Source organism: Erinaceus europaeus, chromosome 3 (genome assembly GCF_950295315.1).
Source record: "Erinaceus europaeus chromosome 3, mEriEur2.1, whole genome shotgun sequence".
Lineage (NCBI taxonomy): Eukaryota > Metazoa > Chordata > Mammalia > Eulipotyphla > Erinaceidae > Erinaceus > Erinaceus europaeus.
The window spans coordinates 130,300,917-130,321,806 of NC_080164.1; the positions used below are offsets into that span (position 1 = coordinate 130,300,917).

At 37.8% G+C, this 20,890-nt stretch overlaps 1 protein-coding gene across 3 annotated transcripts in view; it reads right to left on the bottom strand.

Moving 5' to 3' along the window:
* Positions 1-598: 598 nt before the first annotated feature.
* The window catches only part of PRKG2 (protein kinase cGMP-dependent 2), a 118,980-nt gene continuing 98,688 nt past the window's right edge, over positions 599-20,890 (bottom strand). For all 3 annotated transcript variants that reach the window (XM_060187926.1, XM_007518499.3, XM_060187927.1), the window contains 5 exons: positions 20,623-20,786; positions 16,764-16,886; positions 15,756-15,818; positions 4,224-4,290; positions 599-2,543 (listed from right to left, as the gene is read on the bottom strand). In XM_060187926.1, the coding sequence (XP_060043909.1) occupies positions 2,448-2,543; positions 4,224-4,290; positions 15,756-15,818; positions 16,764-16,886; positions 20,623-20,786 (513 nt within the window). In that variant the 3' untranslated portion in view covers positions 599-2,447. The remainder of the gene's footprint in view (positions 2,544-4,223; positions 4,291-15,755; positions 15,819-16,763; positions 16,887-20,622; positions 20,787-20,890) is intronic.

Genomic DNA, 20,890 nt, shown 5'->3' on the forward strand with positions numbered 1-20,890 from the left:
AAGCAGTTGTCTATGTAGCGCTTATTTCAGTAAGTTTTGATAAGGGATTCCCCAGATAATTTATTTAATCCCTGAAACTAGTCCCTGATATTGTGCCCTTTTCTAATGTGAGAAATTTAGTACTCAAAGAAGTAAAGTCATTTTCCAGTGTTTATCAAGACAGGAAATAGTGGAACTGGGATTCCACTTTTGTTTCAATATTTCATTTCTCTTGCTTATAAAGGAAGTACAGGGAGTCAGGCAGTAGCACAGCGGGTTAAGCACACGTGGCACAAAGCACAAGGACTGGCATAAGGATCCCAGTTTGAGCCCCTGGTTCCCCACCTGCAGGGGAGTCGCTTCACAGGCGGTGATGCAGGTTTGCAGGTATCTGTCTTTCTCTCCCCCTTTGTCTTCCCCATTTCTCAATGTCCTATCTAACAACTACAACATCAATAACAACAATAACTACAACGATGATAAAAAAACAAGGGCAACAAAAGCGAAAATAAATAAATATAAAAAATAAAGGAAGTGCAATAAAATCACATTAGTATATTACATATTCACATGTAATCTGTAATTGATATGGCTAAGCGCAGGAAAAAGAACCCAGCAGTTCTCTAAGATGGTTTTTATTTGTATACATGTAAGTTTTTTTGAATTATAGATACTGATCTTCGTTATTATAACTATACATTTCCAGTATTCACTCAGACATAAATTTCCTACATTTATAGGTGGGTAACTTTAAAATATATACATGAAAAAGCATACAGTGCATACAAACCAAACGCAAATAAAATCTTTTTAAAAATCTTATAAATTCATTGAGCAGGTTATGTAGTCTAATAAAAATGGCTCATCTATGTACAATACACAGTCTTTAAAAATACAGAAAACAAAAAGTCTTTGGTTCAGCAAAAGGATTCTAAATGTGGAAATTCAATTTGTTAAGGATGTACCTTCTTGGGCTGGGTCTCACCTACCTGATTTAATGCTTCAAGAAGCAAATAGTTGACTCTCTCTCTCTGGATTTTTTTCCCCCAAAGAACATTAGCATATGATAATATAACCAGAAGCTTGAATAATTCAGAAACATATTGTTACTATCTATTCTTCCAAAACTAAGAGATACACAGGAAGTCTGCTTCCCATTTATTTTGGAAAGAAGTGCTGGACATGACACTGGGACACCAGAGTAGTACCATAATAATATACTGATAAAGTCCTTAGGTGCTGGTACCTAGTGTTATTGATACGGCTATACTCACTACCTGGAAGACCTCAAGAAACACACAATAGGCAGTAGAGACTCTTCCTTTTACTCCCCCAAATCCCAACATTCTCCAGTGACTTGCCTGCCTTAAAAATCTAAAGGTATAAGCATATCTATGACCTAAGTGCTTTCTAAAAACAGTTATTAATGCAGTGGTGATTATTACGCATCTAAATTTGCACATTAAAATCAATTGTGGTTATTGTATGCTTTTGGTTTACTAGTAGCAACAACTATGAAAGTGGCAAAAAAAAAAAAAAAAAGCCCAGCTTTTTGAAGAGTCACCAACCGTTCCTATTAAGATATACTTTCCTCCATATTTAACAGGAAGAAAATTCTCCACAATTTACTCCTGAATACTTTCCACTTTGACTATAAAAATATTCAGAATTTAAGATAACACCTTCCTAAAGGCCCCAGACATTATACTTATCTTTACCAAGGCTTTTGAAAATTCTCTGAGGTATCACAATTAGTCACAGTAGAATGAAAAACAGTTTTTGCTTTATTACTTTTTTCTATGTTACTGAATAGGATATCATTACTGGGATTGGATCAATTGACTCATTTATTCTAGGAAGTAGTACCAGAGACTAATAATTCTCAAACTTACCTTTCCCCAGGAAAATATCAGAAACATATGAATATAATTCTAGGATGAATGCAGGTGAAAGTCAATAGCTTCTATTATCTATCAAGATTTCTGGAAACCACCACTTCAATATGCTATCATGTTTACACAGAGGTATTGAGAGCAGAGGAAATCTTCCAAACTGCATCTTGTTTTTCCTTCTATTTGTATAACTTAGTTGTTCTAGAACAGGACTCTTTAAACCTTATTCAGACTCAAAGGAAATGCTATGACTAGGATGGAACAACAGAATGGGGAAAATAATGTCATTTCAACAACAAAATTAGCTTAATTATGGTGAGAAAAATGTGATGGCTTTCAATATTTGAGAAAAGTAAATGATGGATGAAATACATGGATAATTCACAGTATCTACATGAAATGGTATGATTCACTCCAGATCTACTCTGACCCACTTGCCACTCACGGACAGGGATTTTTTTCCTTTTCTCTGAAGATGTTCTTAAGGTACTCCAAAGAGAAAAATAATTGATGTTGGGTTACTGGTCCTCATAGTCCACTTCAGTGGTGTAGTGGCAATAGCCAACTTTTTTTCAGTCAGAAGTCTTTATCCCAGCCTGACAGCTCATCAGGAGGCACTCCTTTTTCAGGGGGATATTTGTCAAAGTAGCTGTGATCTGTTGGCCCATTGAGCTAATAGAGAAAGGATTAAACCCAAGGTAAGGAGGATATTTACTAAGTATGCATTTACATGTGGGTAGTACTTTCTGTATTTGGATTCTGAAAGTCACTCACAAGGAAAGTGTCCCTATCATTTTAGAGTTATACTCAGCAGATACTCCTAGACTGGGGACTTAACTTCCAAAAGGAACAGTGAAATAAAAGATGCTTTGATTTGCCCTCCGAAATTTTCCAAACATATATATTTTAAATCAAATTTTGCCAGAATCATTCCACATTCCACTTTGTAAAAGCTGTACATCAACTTTGGATTTTTATTTAGTTAATTGACCATTATAAATGTTCTAGAATGCCAAAAAAATGGGGAGGCAACTCAAAATATTAGTTATCCTGTTGAGTGAAGTGATTCTATGTAGAATTAAACTGTTTTACCAGTTAGGTGGTACAATTCTTTGATTTCAAGAACATTTAAGAAGTATAGAATTGAATGATCAGTTGTCAGATAATAAAAAATACTATATATGAAAGATCACAATGCATTTTGGGAGGGGCAGGGAAGCCACTCAGGAGGTATTCAAAGTAACATCACTATTTTATAAAGCCCTCTATTCCCATGCCCTTATTTATGTGAACAACACTCTTAGTACTTATATGTATATGATTTTCAAAAGAGATAGAACTGATCTGGGATCATCATTTTTGTTAAATAAATGAGATCCACAGACACATTAAATAATATCTTTAAAAACTTTGTTTATAATTACTTTAAAATTGTAGTATATTACATTGCTTGATACTGTGTGATTAAAAATATAATTCTAGTTTAATCAAAGAGAAAATTTTCACAAATGTCACAAACATTTAAAAATTGCTAAAAATATAATTGAAAGGCAATTATAGAAAGATCTGTTAAAGATTGCTAGGCTTAAAACTATCATATTAGGATGATGTTTTATAAGAAAAAAATGGAATGGCAATATGAATTCAAAGATAAAAATAAATAATGCAATATTTCTGTCTATATATTGCAAATGACTTGTAGGTATATCTTGGTGATATTTATAAATATGATATTGGATATGCTGACAAGAGGGAAGTAACAGTAATGCCTTACTTAGAAATGCCATTGTTTGCAATACATCCTCCCAAAGCATTCTCCAGTGATTTAAATTTAAGGTAAAAAATTCAGGCTGCCTATCTGAAAATTTACAGGAGAGATGTAGATCTTCACACCAGCTTAGAGAACAGAGCACAAACTGTGCCACATGCTGATCTGGAGAGTCCCTGAGTCATTCTTCCTCCCGAGACAGCCAATGTTCTGCTGGCTCTAGAGTTGTCCCGCAAGCAACATGTGGTGACAGCACTTAAAGTGCAGCTTGTCTAAAGCGAGATGCACTGTATGTATGAAATTCACCTAAGATTTTGAAAACTGTCAGCCTGACTACTTGGGGATTTATATTTGTACACAATTAGTTCCTGAAAGCTGAGCTAGTGCCCATCACATAAAGTCATGCTATTCAGATCTTAGGATCATAACTACTAAAGCATTTGTAATTTAATATTTCACTCATTAAATCTAATATTTTAAACTACTTAGAATTTGAAATCCGTTACATGTTCACACCTAAAATATATTTCTAAAAGCAAATACCTACTAAAGAAATCAAGAGAGTAATATAGTAGATATCATACCTCTCTTTGTAAAGGTGATGGAAGATTCCGTGCTTTCAGTCCTTCCCAGTTAAAACCATTTAGCCACCTGAGACGTGAGAAAAGTACAAAATTGATATTACTAGCCTGATTAACTATTAGTATCCCAAATGACCTATCCTTCCCCTTTGCAACCTGTTCCCTGCCTGCAGCAGTGCAAGTGGTGGGAAGCAACCCAAGTCTTTTCTTGCTGTCCAGTTTACAGTAATCCCAGCCCCACCTACCTTTGAGGGAACATTTGTGGCCACCCAGAAATCATTCCAGATTTCTGATGGCTCATTTCACTGCCTTAGACTCTTAAAGTTTGTCCTCCCTTTCCACAAACTTCCAGAATCTCTCTTCCATGTTCTCACTCCCAGAGGATGACCTGGCTTCCTCTTTATTTCACTGAGAAAACTAAAGAAAATAGAACTTGCCTCAATTCCCAGTCCCTACCAGCAAGTCTGTATATTATTTTGCCTCCTATATTATGAATTTACACCCTTAACTACTAGCAATAGTCAACTCTTCTACTTTGCATTTGATTCCATAAACTCTCCGATATTCAATGACATGCTCTAGTAATTTTCCTCTTTTCTTAATGTCCTTTAACCTGCTGGATCATTACCATTGATGATGTGGACACATTACATTTCTTTCAACAACAAAACAGCTTCTCTTGACCTGCTTTTTCTCTCAATTCTTGCCCCAGTTTCTCTTCTTTCAATGGAGGAAAATTCTTTGGAAGTTCTACCTATGCACTGGGTCCCTGTATTTTCTCCTGACCACACGATAATCTCACCCTGTTGATTGCATCAAATTAGTCATTTTAGTCATTAGTCATTTTCACATTTTCACATCAAGCAATTAGTCATTTTCACATTACTGAACCAGTTAGCAGTAACTGCTCATCACCCAACCATCTTCACTTGACTTCCTGGTCTTACTATGTCCTGGCTTTCTTCCCAATTCTAGATGTTTCCCTCATTTTCCATTGCTGTTTCCGTGGAACATTGGTTTGTTCCAAGGCTCAGTCCTTTATCTTCTTCAATTTGAAACTACACACACTCCATAGTTAATCTTGCCTTGTGGTTTTAAATGACATTTACAAAAAGATCATTCTCAGATTTCTAGTTCCAGCCACTTCCCATTCTTTTAAAAGTTAGTATCTCTAACTACTAGTTGTCTTCTCCCAAATGGAACATCTCGCAAAGATCTACCATGTATTAGATCCACAGCTTCTATGAGGCAAGTCAGGAGAGTAAGAGTCAGACAGCCAGTCCAGCTATGCTTCTCTGACCTTTACACAAAATCATCAAAGTCCTCCCCTGATCCACTCATCAGATCCTTTGCAGATACCAAGACTGGTGTTTTAGGGATTTCTACACACATGGTTCTAAGGACTCACGCTTTTTTCTTGCTGCTAAATTATTGCTAGAATTCCTTCTAACATAGTTTACAATGTTTGAGACCCAGAAGATTTCCTACAAATATCAATAATAATTACTATTATGACATTCTTAAATGAAGAAGTCTCAGCACTGTTAACAATGTGACTTATGAAAGTATTTACTTAATGTGAGGGGCTCTTCACTTAGCACTTGGCCTACTGACACTAACCACACTTTAAGTAATGCAGGTGTCAGAATGCACTCGAGCGTGAAAAATATCACCAAAGAAATATAAACAGCTGGAGTAGGGCACCAAAGTAAAAACCCTGGGTTGATGGTAAGGGTGGATGTTCAGCTTCACGGGGCAGGGTGGGGGGCGGCAGGGGGGAAAGGGAAAGGGGGAGGGGATGGGACACAGTCTTTTGGTGGTGGGAATGGTCTTACATACACTCCTATCAAATTGTAGTCATATAAATCACTATTTAATTAATATGAGAGGGGAAAATTGATTGAATGTCTCAAACTTTATAAAAGCACAGACTGAGTCTTTTTAATACATAGGCTGAGTCTTTGATATGTTGACTCTCTTAAAATCTTAGACCAGGGAGAACAGAAGCAACCGGTGGCACACCTATATACAAATAATGTCAAAGGACAAAAATTATGGTAATGTTGTGTATGATACAGCAAATTCTAACAAAGGGATATTGCAAAGTTAATCCAATTGCCAAATAATGTGATTATTGCAATAACTATCTACTGTCTTCTTAAAACTAAGACAACGGGAGTCGGGCTGTAGCGCAGCGGGTTAAGCGCAGGTGGCGCAAAGCACAAGGACCGGCATAAGGATCCCGGTTCGAACCCTGGCTCCCCACCTGCAGGGGAGTCGCTTCACAGGCGGTGAAGCAGGTCTGCAGGTGTCTATCTTTCTCTCCTCCTCTCTGTCTTCCCCTCCTCTCTCCATTTCTCTCTGTCCTATCCAACAACAACAACAACAATAATAACTACAACAATAAAACAACAAGGGCAACAAAAGGGAATAAATAAATTAAATAAATATAAAAAAATTAAAAAAAAACTAAGACAGCAGGAACCTCCCACTTCCTCTATAGAACCTATATTTCCCCCAGTCCTGGAACCTCGAAGGGGGGCTCACTTTCCTTCATGCTTCTTTCAATTCATACTAAATGATATTGTATCTGCCGATCCCAACCTAATCAACTCAACGAGTACCACCTCAGCATGCTTCACTTCAGACTATGTCCAGAGACATCAGGCATGGAATGTCAACCCTTCAACCTCATTACTCAGGTGAGACCTTTCCTTTCATAGTATTCTCTAATTCCATTCCAGGAGGTTCACTTCCTAACAAAGTCCCAAAATATAGACCAGGTCCCCTGAGGTAGGGCATATGTTCACATGTATCCATAAATTAGGGCAAAATATATTCCTGAAAACAGAAATACACAATAGTCTGAAGTCAGTATAAAGTTCATAAATAGTGTCTACTTAGACTTAGCTACCCTCCTCACCTACTTTCTATTACAGTTCTCTCACTTATTCCAAAGCTAACTGTTGGTATGTTTCTAAATTCTGCTTATAAGACCTTCTGTTTTGATCATCACATTAGGTTAGCTTGTATTACTTACGATGTGGATGTGGTCTATTTACATAATCACTGTTTTACCTGGGTCCTTCCCTGCCTGCAGGGTACTGGTTTAATCCCCACTGGTTAGATGGAAGGTTTCTAAGTTCTGTTCACACTCTTTTTTTGCTCTGCCCCCTCTCCAGTAATTTCCTGTTTGTTTTTTGTTTTTTTTTATTTTTTAAATATTTATTTTATTTATTTATTTATTTATTCCCTTTTGTTGCCCTTGTTGTTTTATTTTTGTAGTTATTATTGTTGTTGTCATTGTTGGATAGGACAGAGAGAAATGGAGAGAGGAGGGGAAGACAGAGAGGAGGAGAGAAAGATAGACACCTGCAGACCTGCTTCACCGCCTGTGAAGCGACTCCCCTGCAGGTGGGGAGCCGGGGTTTGAACCGGGATCCTTATGCCGGTCCTTGTGCTTTGCGCCACTGCGCTTAACCCGCTGCGCTACAGCCTGACTCCCCTCCTAGTAATTTCCTTTCCCTTGCCACTTCCGGTGAAGAGATGCATAAAAGGCAACGTATCTGATTAATAAACGAGATACTGCTTCCCAGCTCAGCCATGAGTCCCTGGTAGTCTCTCTCGCGCTCGCGAAGCTAGATCAGCATATGGCACCTGAAACAGGGACCGGCACCAATGTGGGATCTAACCCACCCATTCCCCAGATAAGTAAAGCCTTTTGGCTAACTATCCACTATGGGCTGCCTTTCTACTTATGAAGAGGTTTCCCAAAGCCTCTACTCTTTCTTCATGAGACAGTTTCTCTGTCTCTGGAACATTTTGCTCTGGGCCACACTTTGATTCTCTGACCGGGAACTTTGGTTCCTTATGACCATGATCATAGAGCTTGGGAGATGTGTGGAGATTTCTCCATGGAATTTACTGGACTCCCTCTTGCATGTTTCCAGTGGAGAAGGACTACTCTAAGAGCATTCTCCAGTACCCTGGCAGTCCCCAAGAATGGAGACACGTGGTTAGTTCTACCCTCCTGATTGGATCCTTTCTTCAATGGGAAGATGTTTTAAAAAATCGGTGCCTATAGCAATCCTGCAGGAACCATTCAAAGCACCCTAAATGGAATTTCGAAGAGCTTTTTGGACTAGGACGCCCTCTGGGGACTCATGATGCTACTTGGTGAGATCTGGATAATCTGGTTTAAGGTGAAAGAAGCAAAAACTACCTACCGCTTTTCTCTCAATTCCCCCCTCATTGTTCTCTCTGAATATCTTACGTTTGCTGTCTGCTTTCAGTTGCGTTTCATAAGAGAGTGATTTGAATGACTGAATTTTTGTATGACATTGACTTAAAAAAAAAATGCTGGGCGCAGCCATGATTTCTAGCGACATCCAGAAACAGTCCAAAAATGTTTTTTTTTTCCTCTTTTTATTTTTTTCATGTCTTGGCATAAATGTGAAATGTTTAATTCTGAAAACTGTATGGGTATGGGTGGGGTAGATAACACAATGGTTATGCTAATGATTCTCATGCCTGAGGCTTTTAACCATGATTCTTCTATTGAGCTTATGCTGTTTAAACAACCTTAAAAAGTTTTGCTTCACAAATAAGTGAATTGCAGCTGTTGTCTTCACATGAAAAAGCATCTTCTCAAATGGAACCCCCAGAAATCCATTTGGACCCCTGTTCTCTGACAATGCCCACAAAATGGCATGACTACAATGCACCTCCCAAAACCAATGATGTGACCTCGCACAACCTGAAGAAACTGATTCACAGACTCCAAAGCTCACTCTCTACAGAAAAGTGGAATTATAGTGGTTGACCTTCCCCATCAAGACAGATGTGCAGCGTTTCATCCCCTGGCATTTCTTCTGTGGTCATCTGCTTTGGACTGACACTTCTATCGGACTTACTGGTACACCTCTTGGACACTTTACACAACTTTACAGCAGCTTCCCTTTATGCTGCTGGGTTTCTCAAAGACTGACTGCAGCAGTCCATGGACTTTGCAGCCAGCTGCCTTGGGAATCTATAGGCCATGCCCCCTCACCTGCAGGCCCTGTCCCAGAGGCAGGAACTCCCCCCCTTACTAGGCCTTGCCTCCAGAGGCAGGAAACGCCCTTTGAGGCATGAAAAGCCCCCAGAGGCAAGAGGTGCCCACAGAGGCAGGAAACGCCCCCCTCAGGCCTCCTCTTGGCATCACACTGGTTCTTGCTATTCTCTTACTTGTTCCTCCATGTCTTCTGCCAGTTCTTTTGAAAATGCCTGTATTATATAGGTTTCTGTTCACCCCACACTCCTGATACTATGGCCATTAGTTAAAAATAAAGGGGGAAATGTAGACCAGCATCTAACCTCATCAAAGCAATGACTGCAAGAGCTGAATAATGGCAAGAAACTGGCATACTTTAACCATGACTCTCTAGTCACTATCAAGCCACCCCATCAGCTGGGGCCCTAGTCAGGGAGTCCTGAGATTCCCAGACAGAAGAATAAATCTTAGACCTTGAATAAATTCTTCCCTCCATTGTTACCACTCATTTCTATCAGTAACAACAAAATAGATCCCTTTGTGGGCCCCTATAGGACCTTAACCTCAACTTGGATCAACAAAGGCAGAGAATGTTCCATCCTCCAAAGGGAGGATGGACAACATACTCTATGCTACACCTGAGGAAGATGGATCCTGATACTGGGGCAGCTTGGAACACTCCTACTGATGACCACAGAATGTGAGCTCAGATCTACAGGGATGCAGAGGTCACATAGGCTGCTAAGCTATGGGTGCCAGATCATATCAAACCAATGTTGTTTACAATCAACAGTATTTATACACCTTTCCCATATTTGGGAGCTACTTTCTTCCCTGATCCAGCTTTCTGGTCCTTCTTCCAGCCATGACATAATCTCCCCGGACAATAAGTAGGATCCACCTGCATATCAGATTTCAGGCTCAGGCTCAGGCTCAGGCTCAGGCTCAGGCAAAAAAAAAAAAAAAAAAACCACTAGTATAGCCACAGGCCCTTTGGAATATAACTAAAATATGCCTACAAGCTATCTACAAAATGGAGACTCTCCCCTGACTCTTTAGCTGCACTATCCCAGCCTTTAGGTCCATGATTGGTCAACAATTTGTTTGGCTTTGTATGTTAACTCTCTTGTAAACCACCAGGTTTCAGATGCTAGCATGATGCCAACCAGACCTCCCTGGACAGACAACCCCACCAAGAAGCCCTGCTTCCCCAGAGCCCTTCTCCACTAGGGAAAGAGAGAGACATGCTGGGAGTATGGATTGGCCTATCAAGCCCATGTTCAGCGGGGAAGCAATTACAGAAGCCAGACCTTCAACCTTCTGTATCCCATAATGACCTTGGGTCCATACTGCCAGAGGGATAAAAAATAGGAAAGCTATCAGGGGAGGGGATGGGATACAGAGTTCTGGTGGTGGGAATTGTGTGGAGTTCTACCCCTCTTATCCTATGGTTTAGTCAATGTTTCCTTTTTATAAATAAAAATTAAAACACACACACAAATAAAACGAAATACACATAAAACTATTGTAGTGTATGGTAGGAGAAATAGAATTGTAACTACTTAATCAAATGTTTATCTAACACAGTTGCTATGATGGAGGTATGTAAAGAATTCTATAGAAATATAGAAAAGGGAAGTTTTTTGATACTTTTAGAGAAGCTAGAAAAAAATCACATTATGTTTCATATTGGTGCTTTCCAGATATGAGGGGAAAAATTATCATAGTAGAAGTAGTGAGCAAGAATATAGAGCTATGAACAGAGGTGTTTCAGAACAGATACTAGTAAAGAGGCTTGAATCCACATTACACAGTGTCTTCTAGATACTAGGCTCTAGATACTAGGCCTTCTAGGTACTAGGCTGGAAGTATGGATCGACCTGTAACACCCATATACAGCAGGGAAGCAATTACAGAATACAGACCTTCCATTTCCTGCACGCCATAATGACTCTGGGTCCATACTCTCAGAGGAATAAAGAATAGGAAAGCTATCAGGGGAGGGGATGGGATACAGGGTTCTGGTGGTGGAAATTGTGTGGAATTGTACCCCTCTTAGCCTATGATCTTGTCAATGTTTCCATTTTATAAATAAATTGTTTTAATAATCTAAAAAAAGAAATATAAACATCAATGGCACATAAGTCGCTTCTTAATTTTTTTAGAAGACTTATAGTAGCTTTTTCTGAAAGCAATTTTAGAAACTAGCAATATAAAAGGTAGTGAAGACACTTGAGAAACAAGTTCTTCCTCTACCTAAGAAGGAAAGATTTAATTGTATCCTATTCAAAAAAGTGTTGGGAGACATGATTGGTACCTAGCTGATAAGTCTGTTCACAAATAAAGATTGGAGAAACTCTAATTTTAGGGAAGATGAATTTTCTATAGGCCAGATATATAACAAAATTCTACATTTAACTGTGCTTTGTTTAAATACAATGCTGACATGAATAATTTCCAAGGGGAAAAAAATGTCTCACTTCAGAGTAAATCTGACAGTAAAGTTTTAGATTTTTTGGTTTAATTCCAAGAGTATGCTGGGTAGAGAAGTTATATATGTTAGAGGCTTGCAGGAGGTTTTAAAATATCGTTTGAAGGCTGGGACAGATGTTTTTCAGCCCCTCTGGTTACCCTAGCTCTCTCTCTCTCTCTTTTTTTCTTCTCCAAGCAAATGTAGAAATGTAATGCCCTTTCATGCTCTGAGAACCCACTGTCAATACTTACATAAAGTATTTTTTTTAATATGGAGACAGAATGAAAGAAAACACAGCACTGAAGTTTCATTCAGTATAACTGAGGCCAGACTTGAACCTGGGTTGTGCAGCTGGCAAAGTAACACACTACCCAAGTGAATTATTTAACCAGGTATATTTTACATTATGAAAATCATATACTGTATCTTCACTTCTTTTGCCATTTCCTATCTTAGCTGCCTATTCCTGGCCCAGTAGCAGAGGTTTAATAAAGATATGGATAGAACTGGCTGATCTGACTAAGCACTGTCAAAATTGGACTTGACACATACATCATTCTTCTTCATTGAGAATTCTTATTATGGAAACAGGTTGTTAAAACAATACATGTTGTTTTTGTACCTGTAAAGGTATATAATTCTCAACATTTAAAAATATTTATTCATTTATTGGATAGAGACAAAGAGAAATTGAGAAGGGGAAGGGGAGACAGAGAGACACCTGCAGCACTGTTCCACCTGTTGCAAAGCTTTCCTCCTTGAACCCAGGTCCTTGAATCTCTATGGAAGTAGAATGAAAAGATGTTTCTGGGATTACCTGAAAGAACTGAGTAAAGCCAGTACATCTCATTAAAGAATCTGACCCTAGATGCTGCACTTGACTCTATAGTTGCATGACAATGAATAGGCAACCTGTTAAGAAGAGTGGGCAGGGGGCCTGGCGGTGGTGGACCAGTCAAGTGCACATACTACCCTACACAAGCACCTGGCTTCAAGCCCCCACTCCCCACCTGCAGGAAGTTTCACAAGTGGTGAAGTGGTCTGCAGGCATCTATCTTTCTCTCTGTCCCATCAAATAAAAAGAAAAAGAAAAAAAGGAAAAAATGGCTGCTGGGAGCAGTGGATTCATAGTGACAGCAACAAGCCCCAGCCATAACATTGGAGACAAAAAGAAGTAGTAGTAGGAGGTGGAGGATGAGGAGAAGAAGAGAAGAGGATGAGGAAGAAGAGGAGGAAGAAGAAGAAGGAAGAGGAGGAGGAGGAGGAGGAGGAGGAGGAGGAGGAGGAGGAGGAGGAGGCGGCAAATTAATCCCTATAGGGTAAGACACTCAATATTCCTCATTACCATGCTGAGATAACAGAATCCTTTAGCACCAATCTGTACATGCATTCAGTCATAATTCGACAGCTACATTTAAGTGAACTGCAGGTAAATAAGTAAAAGATAAAGCCAGAGCCTGTTAAAGATTATATCATTTCTGTTTCCAAACTACCGGTGAGCAAAACACAAAGCAGCTTCTTTAATGAGACAAAGGAGGAAACTACATGGGAAGAATCCCATTCAATGATGTGACACATTTTTTCCCCCACTATGAATGGTGTGTTTATACGCCATTTCTCAAAAAGAAAATAAAATGATAACAGCATATTGGAAGAAAGATACATTGATAAGGCATACAATGAGCATAACACCATAGGCAATCCAGTGGAAGGCAAAGAACAACAACATTTTGATGTTTATAAAATTTCACACTATATCTGCCTATCTTCATTTCTCTCTGACTCTATTCCATCATCTCTCCTCCTAATATAATATACTCTTAAGGAATAACCTCATACCAACTTACAATGCTGAATATATGACTATTTCAAGAAAGTTCACCAATAGAGCAGGGCTGATAGTTTGTAGGCTTGTTTGGAACTATCCCACTACCGTGAAGAAAAATGAATAGCTTTCATATTCAGCAGCAACTCTTCCTCTATTTTCATATTGTGATGCAATGCTTCTAATTCTTCACTAAAATATCCAAAAAGAAAATCACTGAGAAGTGTTTCCCTTTCTCAAGTGAAGACAACTCCATGTGTTCAAATGGGTCTCAGTACTAAAATTTCAAATGTAGTTTTGACTATAAAGGTACTAACTATCAACATGTGTTATTAAATATTTATAAATCACAAGTAAAATGAAAACATCCTGAGGATTGTGCTAAGCAGAGTTTTCAAAAAATATTTTAAAAGCTTGAATACATGTATTCTAAGCAGAAAGGATAATTTATGGGAGTCACTGATGATTCTGAAGATCAGTTTTAGAAATTCACAGGTTTCAAAAAGTATGTGTTGGATTATTGCACAAAAGTAAAATGCTGTTTGACATTCGAACCAATATACTTTATCCAAAAGGGGAGACAGAGCATGAGGCTACAAAATCTAGAGACCCTGCCAAAGGAACACTACAATTAAAGTAAGTATATAGGGCTAGGAAGGTCGCTCAGAAAGTGCCTTGCAAGTGTGAGGCAGTGAGCTCATTGTGAAGCATCACATAAAATGGCAAAGATCCCTTGTGACCTTCCACACTTGCATGTGATTTAAAAAATAAAATAAAAAATACCCAAATATATAGTACTAATTAAAACTGACACAGAGCACAGCTAAACAGTGGTATTAGCTGATCACCTGAATTCTAGCTGCAATAACTGTATTCCACTTTACATATTAAATGTCTAAGATAGATAATTACTTTATGAAACTCAAATTGATAAAAAAATAACAATAAAAAATATAGCAAAAATCTACATTTCCATCCCTTAAAGATGTAGTTTTGTAATTTATTTTATAATTTTATCCATTCTTGATTTGAACTTCCAGAATTAGATAGCTCACTTTGAGATTTTTTTTTTGTAGCTGTACAGAGTAAAACACAAGTAAAAATGTAAAGCACCAAAATAGGTGAATTAATTAAAACTTAAGTAAAAATGAAAAGAAAAAAATTACTAAAAAAAGAAAAATTGAGAATATGAAAGGATCCATCCAATGCAGCCAACAAGAGATACTTCAAAATTACCTTATAAAATTAAATTTCTACCCTGCCCTCAATATAGATCAATAACAGTAGAGAATGTTCCATCCTCTGAAGGGAGGCTGGAAAACATACACTATGTTACACCTGAGGAAGATGAGTCCTGAAATTGGGACAGCTTGGAATGTTCCTACTCCTGACCACAGAATGTGAGCTCAGATCTACAGGGATGCAGAGGTCACATAGGCTCCTAAGCTGAATATGGGCCCCAGATCACATCAAATCAATGGGGTTTACAGTCAGCAATATTTATACATCTTCCCCATATTTGGAAGCTACTCTTTTCCCTGATCCAGCTTTCTGGTCCTTTTTCCAGCCATGACATAATCTCTCCAGACAATAAGTAGGATCCACCTGCATATCAGATGTCAGGCTCAGGGGAAAAAAAAAAAACCTAGTATAGTCATGGGCCCTTTGGAATATAAATAAAATAGGCCTACTAACTATCTACAAAACAAAGACCTCCAATTTTTCATCTGCACTACTCCAGCCTCTAGGTTCATGATTAGTAAACAATTCATTTGGCTTTGTATGTTAACTCCTTTTTCAGCCACCAGGTTCCAGATGCTAACATGATGCCAACTGGACTTCCCTGGGCAGACAACCCCACCAATGTGTCCTAGAGCCCTGCTTCCCCAGAGCCCTTCCCCACTAGGGAAAGAGAGAGACAGGCTGGGAGTTTGGATTGACCTGCTAACACCCATGTTCATCAGGGAAGCAATTACAGAAACCAGACCATCCACCTTCTGCATCCCACAATGACCTTGGGTCCATACTCCCAGAGGGTTAAAGAATAGGGAAGCTATCAAGGGAAGGGGTAGGATATGGAGTTCTGGTGGTGGGAATTGTGTGGAGTTGTACCCCTCTTATCCTATGGTTTTTGTCAGTGTTTCCTTTTTATAAATAAAAATTAAAAAAATTAAATTTCCATATATTTTTCTGAGCAAAATGTACCTGTGTTTCTTAATGTCATTGATTCCATTCTTCAGGTTTCCAAGCCTTTCTGTTGGATTTTGCCTAAAATCATAATTTTATAGACATTTCATTTTATGTGCCAGGGAGTTTTAAAAGATAAGTTAACATTCATTCATTCATTCATTCATTTGTTAATTCAACAGGATCCATAGATCAGGCACCTGAATATAAGGAGAGAAAAGAATATTCTCTTTCTTGGTAGAGCTGCATAAAAATCAGAGTTAGGAACAGAAATATTTATGTCTATATGTTCCATAACTTTAACGAGCTGTGAATAAACACTTAGAAGAACAGGAGGGTGCTATTTCTTCAGCTTTGCTGAGGAAACTAGGAAAAGCCTTATAGAGTCACTTATTTCTGAACTGGAATCTTAGAAACATGAAAAAAAAATTGTTGGCAACCACAGTACATTTCACATTCTCAGTGCACTATATTTATATTTTTGAATATAAAAAAGTTCAAACATGCAAAAAACAAGAAAACAGAAAACAGCAACAAAAGGAAGTGAAAAAAATTCTAGAAGCCTCCAATGCTCCAATAAGTTTCCTTTAATGATAATGAGAAATTTGGAGTAATGTAAAGTACAGCCAGAGGGGTATGTTTAAGAGATAAAGTTTGAAAGAAGCTATATACTAACTCTATCACTACTACTGACTTTCTCTCAAAATAAAAATGTTATAAACTAATCACTCATATATCAAACTGATGTTTGTGGTTTTATTTTATTTGGTTATAGGTAAAGATGATTCTGGAATATAGCATAAAAAATCTAATCTCTTTCAAACACTGAATAGGCATTGTAAGTTCAGATAAAACCAAAACTCTAGCATAGACTGCAAACCAGAAAGTGATTTTTCTTTAAATATAATTTATCTACATAGATCACTCTAAAAAAGCAGAAATTTACACAATTTGAAAATGTGTAGAAACAGAAATAAGGCACCTTCACACTTTCCTGAGAACAACGAGTTTCTAACTATCACTTACCTGCAAAGCCTCCGAATCAAGTCCTCAGGCCTTCTTGTTATCTTTCTAGGAAAATCCATCTTTTCAATTCCTTTGAGAATCAAATTGTAGGTCATCATCTGGTCAACTCCAGAAAAGGGTGGACTAGAGAAAAGCCAAAACAGGATAACAGGATCCACATCAGACACATGTATAACTGAATTCTTTTTCTCAGCCTTCCTTTCTCTCTCATTAGTTGTTTCATGGAAAACCTGAATATAAGCTAGAAAAGTCTTTTATTACCTTCTTATCATGTAACAATTATCATATACATATACATACAGAGCATTTTTTCAGTAGTAATTCATAATACTAAAAGGAAAAAGAAAAGAATGACAGAGAGCTATGGTTTTCTTTTTTCTCTTCTTTGTCTCTCTCTCTCTCTCTCTTTGAGATAGAATAGTTAGGAAAACCCCTTGTAATTTCACAATCAATGGGCAGAGGATTCTAAGACAGTAAGTACAACAGCAAGGAGTGAGGCATGGGCATGGGTTCTTGTAACATTGAGGAATTCCTGATGGGTGAGTTAGCAGGAGAGGGGTCTAAGGAAAGAGGACAATACCATATAGTTCTAGTAAGTTCTGGTAAGAAACTGAGAATGTAAGATGATCTAACTTACAACACTTGGAGCTAGTTTCATGTTCATAGGTGAAGAATTATTTTTCAAAGCAATGGTGAAGGAAGGATGGACTGGTAGCCTGGACAAGCTCTGCTATGGTAAAGGCGGTGAGATGTAGATTGTGGAATTAGTGAAATGATAAAGCAAACAGAATTTCCAAATGAGGTGAATGTGAAATGAATGATGGTAAAGAGTTTTGAATGGGGTTAATGGGGCATAAATTACGTTGCTAAAGGCTGCAACATAAGTTATGGGGAAGAGAGTCAAGAGTTATATCCTGAACAATCCAAAAGAGATGCTAAGCAGACAACTGAATTTATGAATTCAGTGTTTAAAAAGGTACCTGTGCAGTCAAGTTTCTGAAAAGACATCAGACAGTATGTGCTGCCATGATACCTAATGATGATGTCATCCAGGAGTGAGCATGTGGAAAGGAGGTTAAGACCTGAACATTGTGGGTTGGAAGGAAGACCCAGCAAGGGAGAATGAAAGTCAAGTTTTAGAAGTCATGTGAACAGTGTGTTTCAATGACTCTTAGTAACAGGTTAACATACTTTTCTTTTAAAATAATGTCATATGTTCTATAGTGTCATTTTTAATTAAAGATGACTTTCATGAATTACTGTGCTGAGTTTTGGTGACGATTTTAATACTGACTATTCCTACTTTTGGTAAATGAAACAAGGTCAGTGCACCAACTATTCAAAATCTATGTTTCATGTGTAAAGAAAATATTTCTATAACATTTTAATTTTTATATTTATAAAAATACTGTTTTGTTTTAATCTTGCTTTTTCAGCTCATTTTCATTTACCTCCTAACTCTAGAATTTTGGGGGATTTAAAATTAATTTTTCTCATGCCTTTCCCTAAAAACTTTTACAGACACAATTTACCAGCTCCTTCATGACACTTAGCAATTTCAACCTATTGCTATTTTCCCCTTCTTTACACTCATTTTATCTTCCTGTTCCTCTAACAATTTATCTGAGTAGGTGAAGACTGAGGTATAAATTCTCAAATACCTACAGAAACCAATGTGTATCTCCTAGAAAAGCAGCTGGAAAACTTTCAAGGGATGAGAAACAAATTCATAAGACAGATTTCCTCTTTCTCTTTAGCAACTTTATCTCTGAATGACTGGAATTTCTTCTCTTTCCTTCAAAATCTTAAGCAGCAAATATATGAATACATGAAATTGATTACAGAAAACTATCTCTTCTGTCTGCTTAGTGCATGTGGCAAGGAAGTAGGGTCCAGCCAAAGGTAATCTGTTTATGGTGTAAAATATTCAGGAAGATTCCATGAAATCCTCCCTTTGAAAAATGTGTGCTGAAATATATATCCCATGCAATGGACTCAGTTAGTAAATCTTGCAACACTATATGCTTATCCTCCCTAAAAAGTGAGGATATTTGCTTATAAGAGTTTAAAACATATTGAATCAGGTAAGGAGCAATGGGAGTATGAAACTAAAAAAAAAAATTAAAATTAAAATTAAAAAAATGACGTGAATCCCATGTGTGTCCAATATATGATACACATGTATGCTCACATCCTTGCTGTCACATTTAGAATCAGAGGCATAGAACCACATCTCTGATTTATTTATTTACTTATTTATTTTTATTTTATTTTTGGGGAGAGATTCATAGAGAAAGATCTGAGCGCATCTCAGTTTTGGTTTATGGTGATCAGCTGGGGACCTTGGAGGCTCAGGCATGAGATTTCTTTGCACCACCATTATGCAGTCTCTCCAGCACCGAATCCCTAATCTTAAGCAGGTAGCTCTCTGTCCTAGTTTTCTACTCTATCAATCTACATCACAAAATAATCAGTCTTTGCTTTGATTTCCACACAAGATTGTGAAAACTAGTCTAGGTAGTGTGTAAGTGCTTTGTAGTCTGTAAACTGCTCTACAGATATGAAATTAACATCATGTGTTGCCTATATAAATGTGTTACTGTGCGCACATGTGCATGTAAGTACATGGCTGGAAATTTAAGATCTTGGATTCATTAATACAGTCCTTTTATCTCCTCAGGAATGACAATTCAATTTTAACTGTCAATCCCCCTGCTGCGTCTTGTCTGTATTCTATTAGCACCTTTAGAAAGCAGATGGCAGGGGGATTAAAATTTAAATCTAGCAATGTTGCTTTCTCTTATCATTTTCATTAATGATTTATTGGGAAGATGAAAGAACATGTTCAGATGTAGTTTAGTTGATCAGTGATTTTAATTGAACTGTGACTTCTATTTTCTCAACTTCAAAAATGCATGAGGAAGTAATAATATAACATGTTCAGTTCCCTTCTTTATTTCCTTCCTTTCTTCTTTCTTTTCTTCTGCCACTAGGGTTATCATGGGGGAGGGCTTGGTATCTGCACAACTCCACTGCTCCTGGAAGCTAATCTTTTTTTATCTAGAGAGTGAGAAACAAGGGAGAGAGGGGAAGACAGAGACAAAGAAAAAAGGAGAGACACCATAGCGCTACTCCACTGCTCATTAAGATCACCCCTGTAGACAATCCCAGAATAAGGCCTTAGACTTGAACCTGGATTCATTTGTTCTCTCTACCTGGTGAGTCACCGGCTGCCTCCTTTGTTTCTCATTCTCATGCTGAATTATCAAATCTGTCAAACACTTTGTATATTCTCTACCAAAACTGGCCTTATCAATTTAGGTAAATCATAACAATTTATTCAATGTTCCTTTCCTTCACCTTCCTAGACTTTTTCCTCCATATTATACAACTAGCAAGCATGTTTGTTATATGCGAATCAACAGAAAGAGAAAAAGGTATCATAGTTAGTAAAAAACACTTCCAAAATATAAAACTCTTAAATTATCTATTTATGGGAGTCAGGCGGTAGTGCAGCAGGTTAAGCCCACATGGCGCATAGCGCAAGGACTGGCGTAAGGATCCCGGTTCGAGCCCCTGGCTCCCCACCTGCAGGGGATTCCCTCACAGGTGGTGAAGCAGGTCTGCAGGTGTCTATCTTTCTCTCCCCCCTCTGTCTTCCTCTCCTCTCTCCATTTCTCTCTGTCCTATAAACAATGATGACATCAACAACAACAGCAATAACTACAACAAAAACAAACAAGGGAAACAAAAGGGAAAATAAATAAATAAATAATATATATAATTATCTATTTATATTTATTAAGTTATTTTTTGTGATCCCTGAAGAAGAGGCTGAACACAACTTGAAGGAACTTACTTGCCTGTGAGGAGCTCATACACCAGAATTCCCAGAGACCAAAAGTCCACACTGAAGTCATGTCCTTTATTGAGAATGACTTCAGGAGCTACATACTCTGGAGTCCCACAGAATGTCCATGTTTTCTGTCCAGAGCCTATTTTTTTAGCAAATCCAAAGTCAACCTGAAAAAGAATGTCAAAGCCATAGCTGAGACCATGAAACTCATACTGCTCTTTCAATCCTCCTCTTATTTCTCCAATCTTCTATCTATAACTCCTCCCCCACA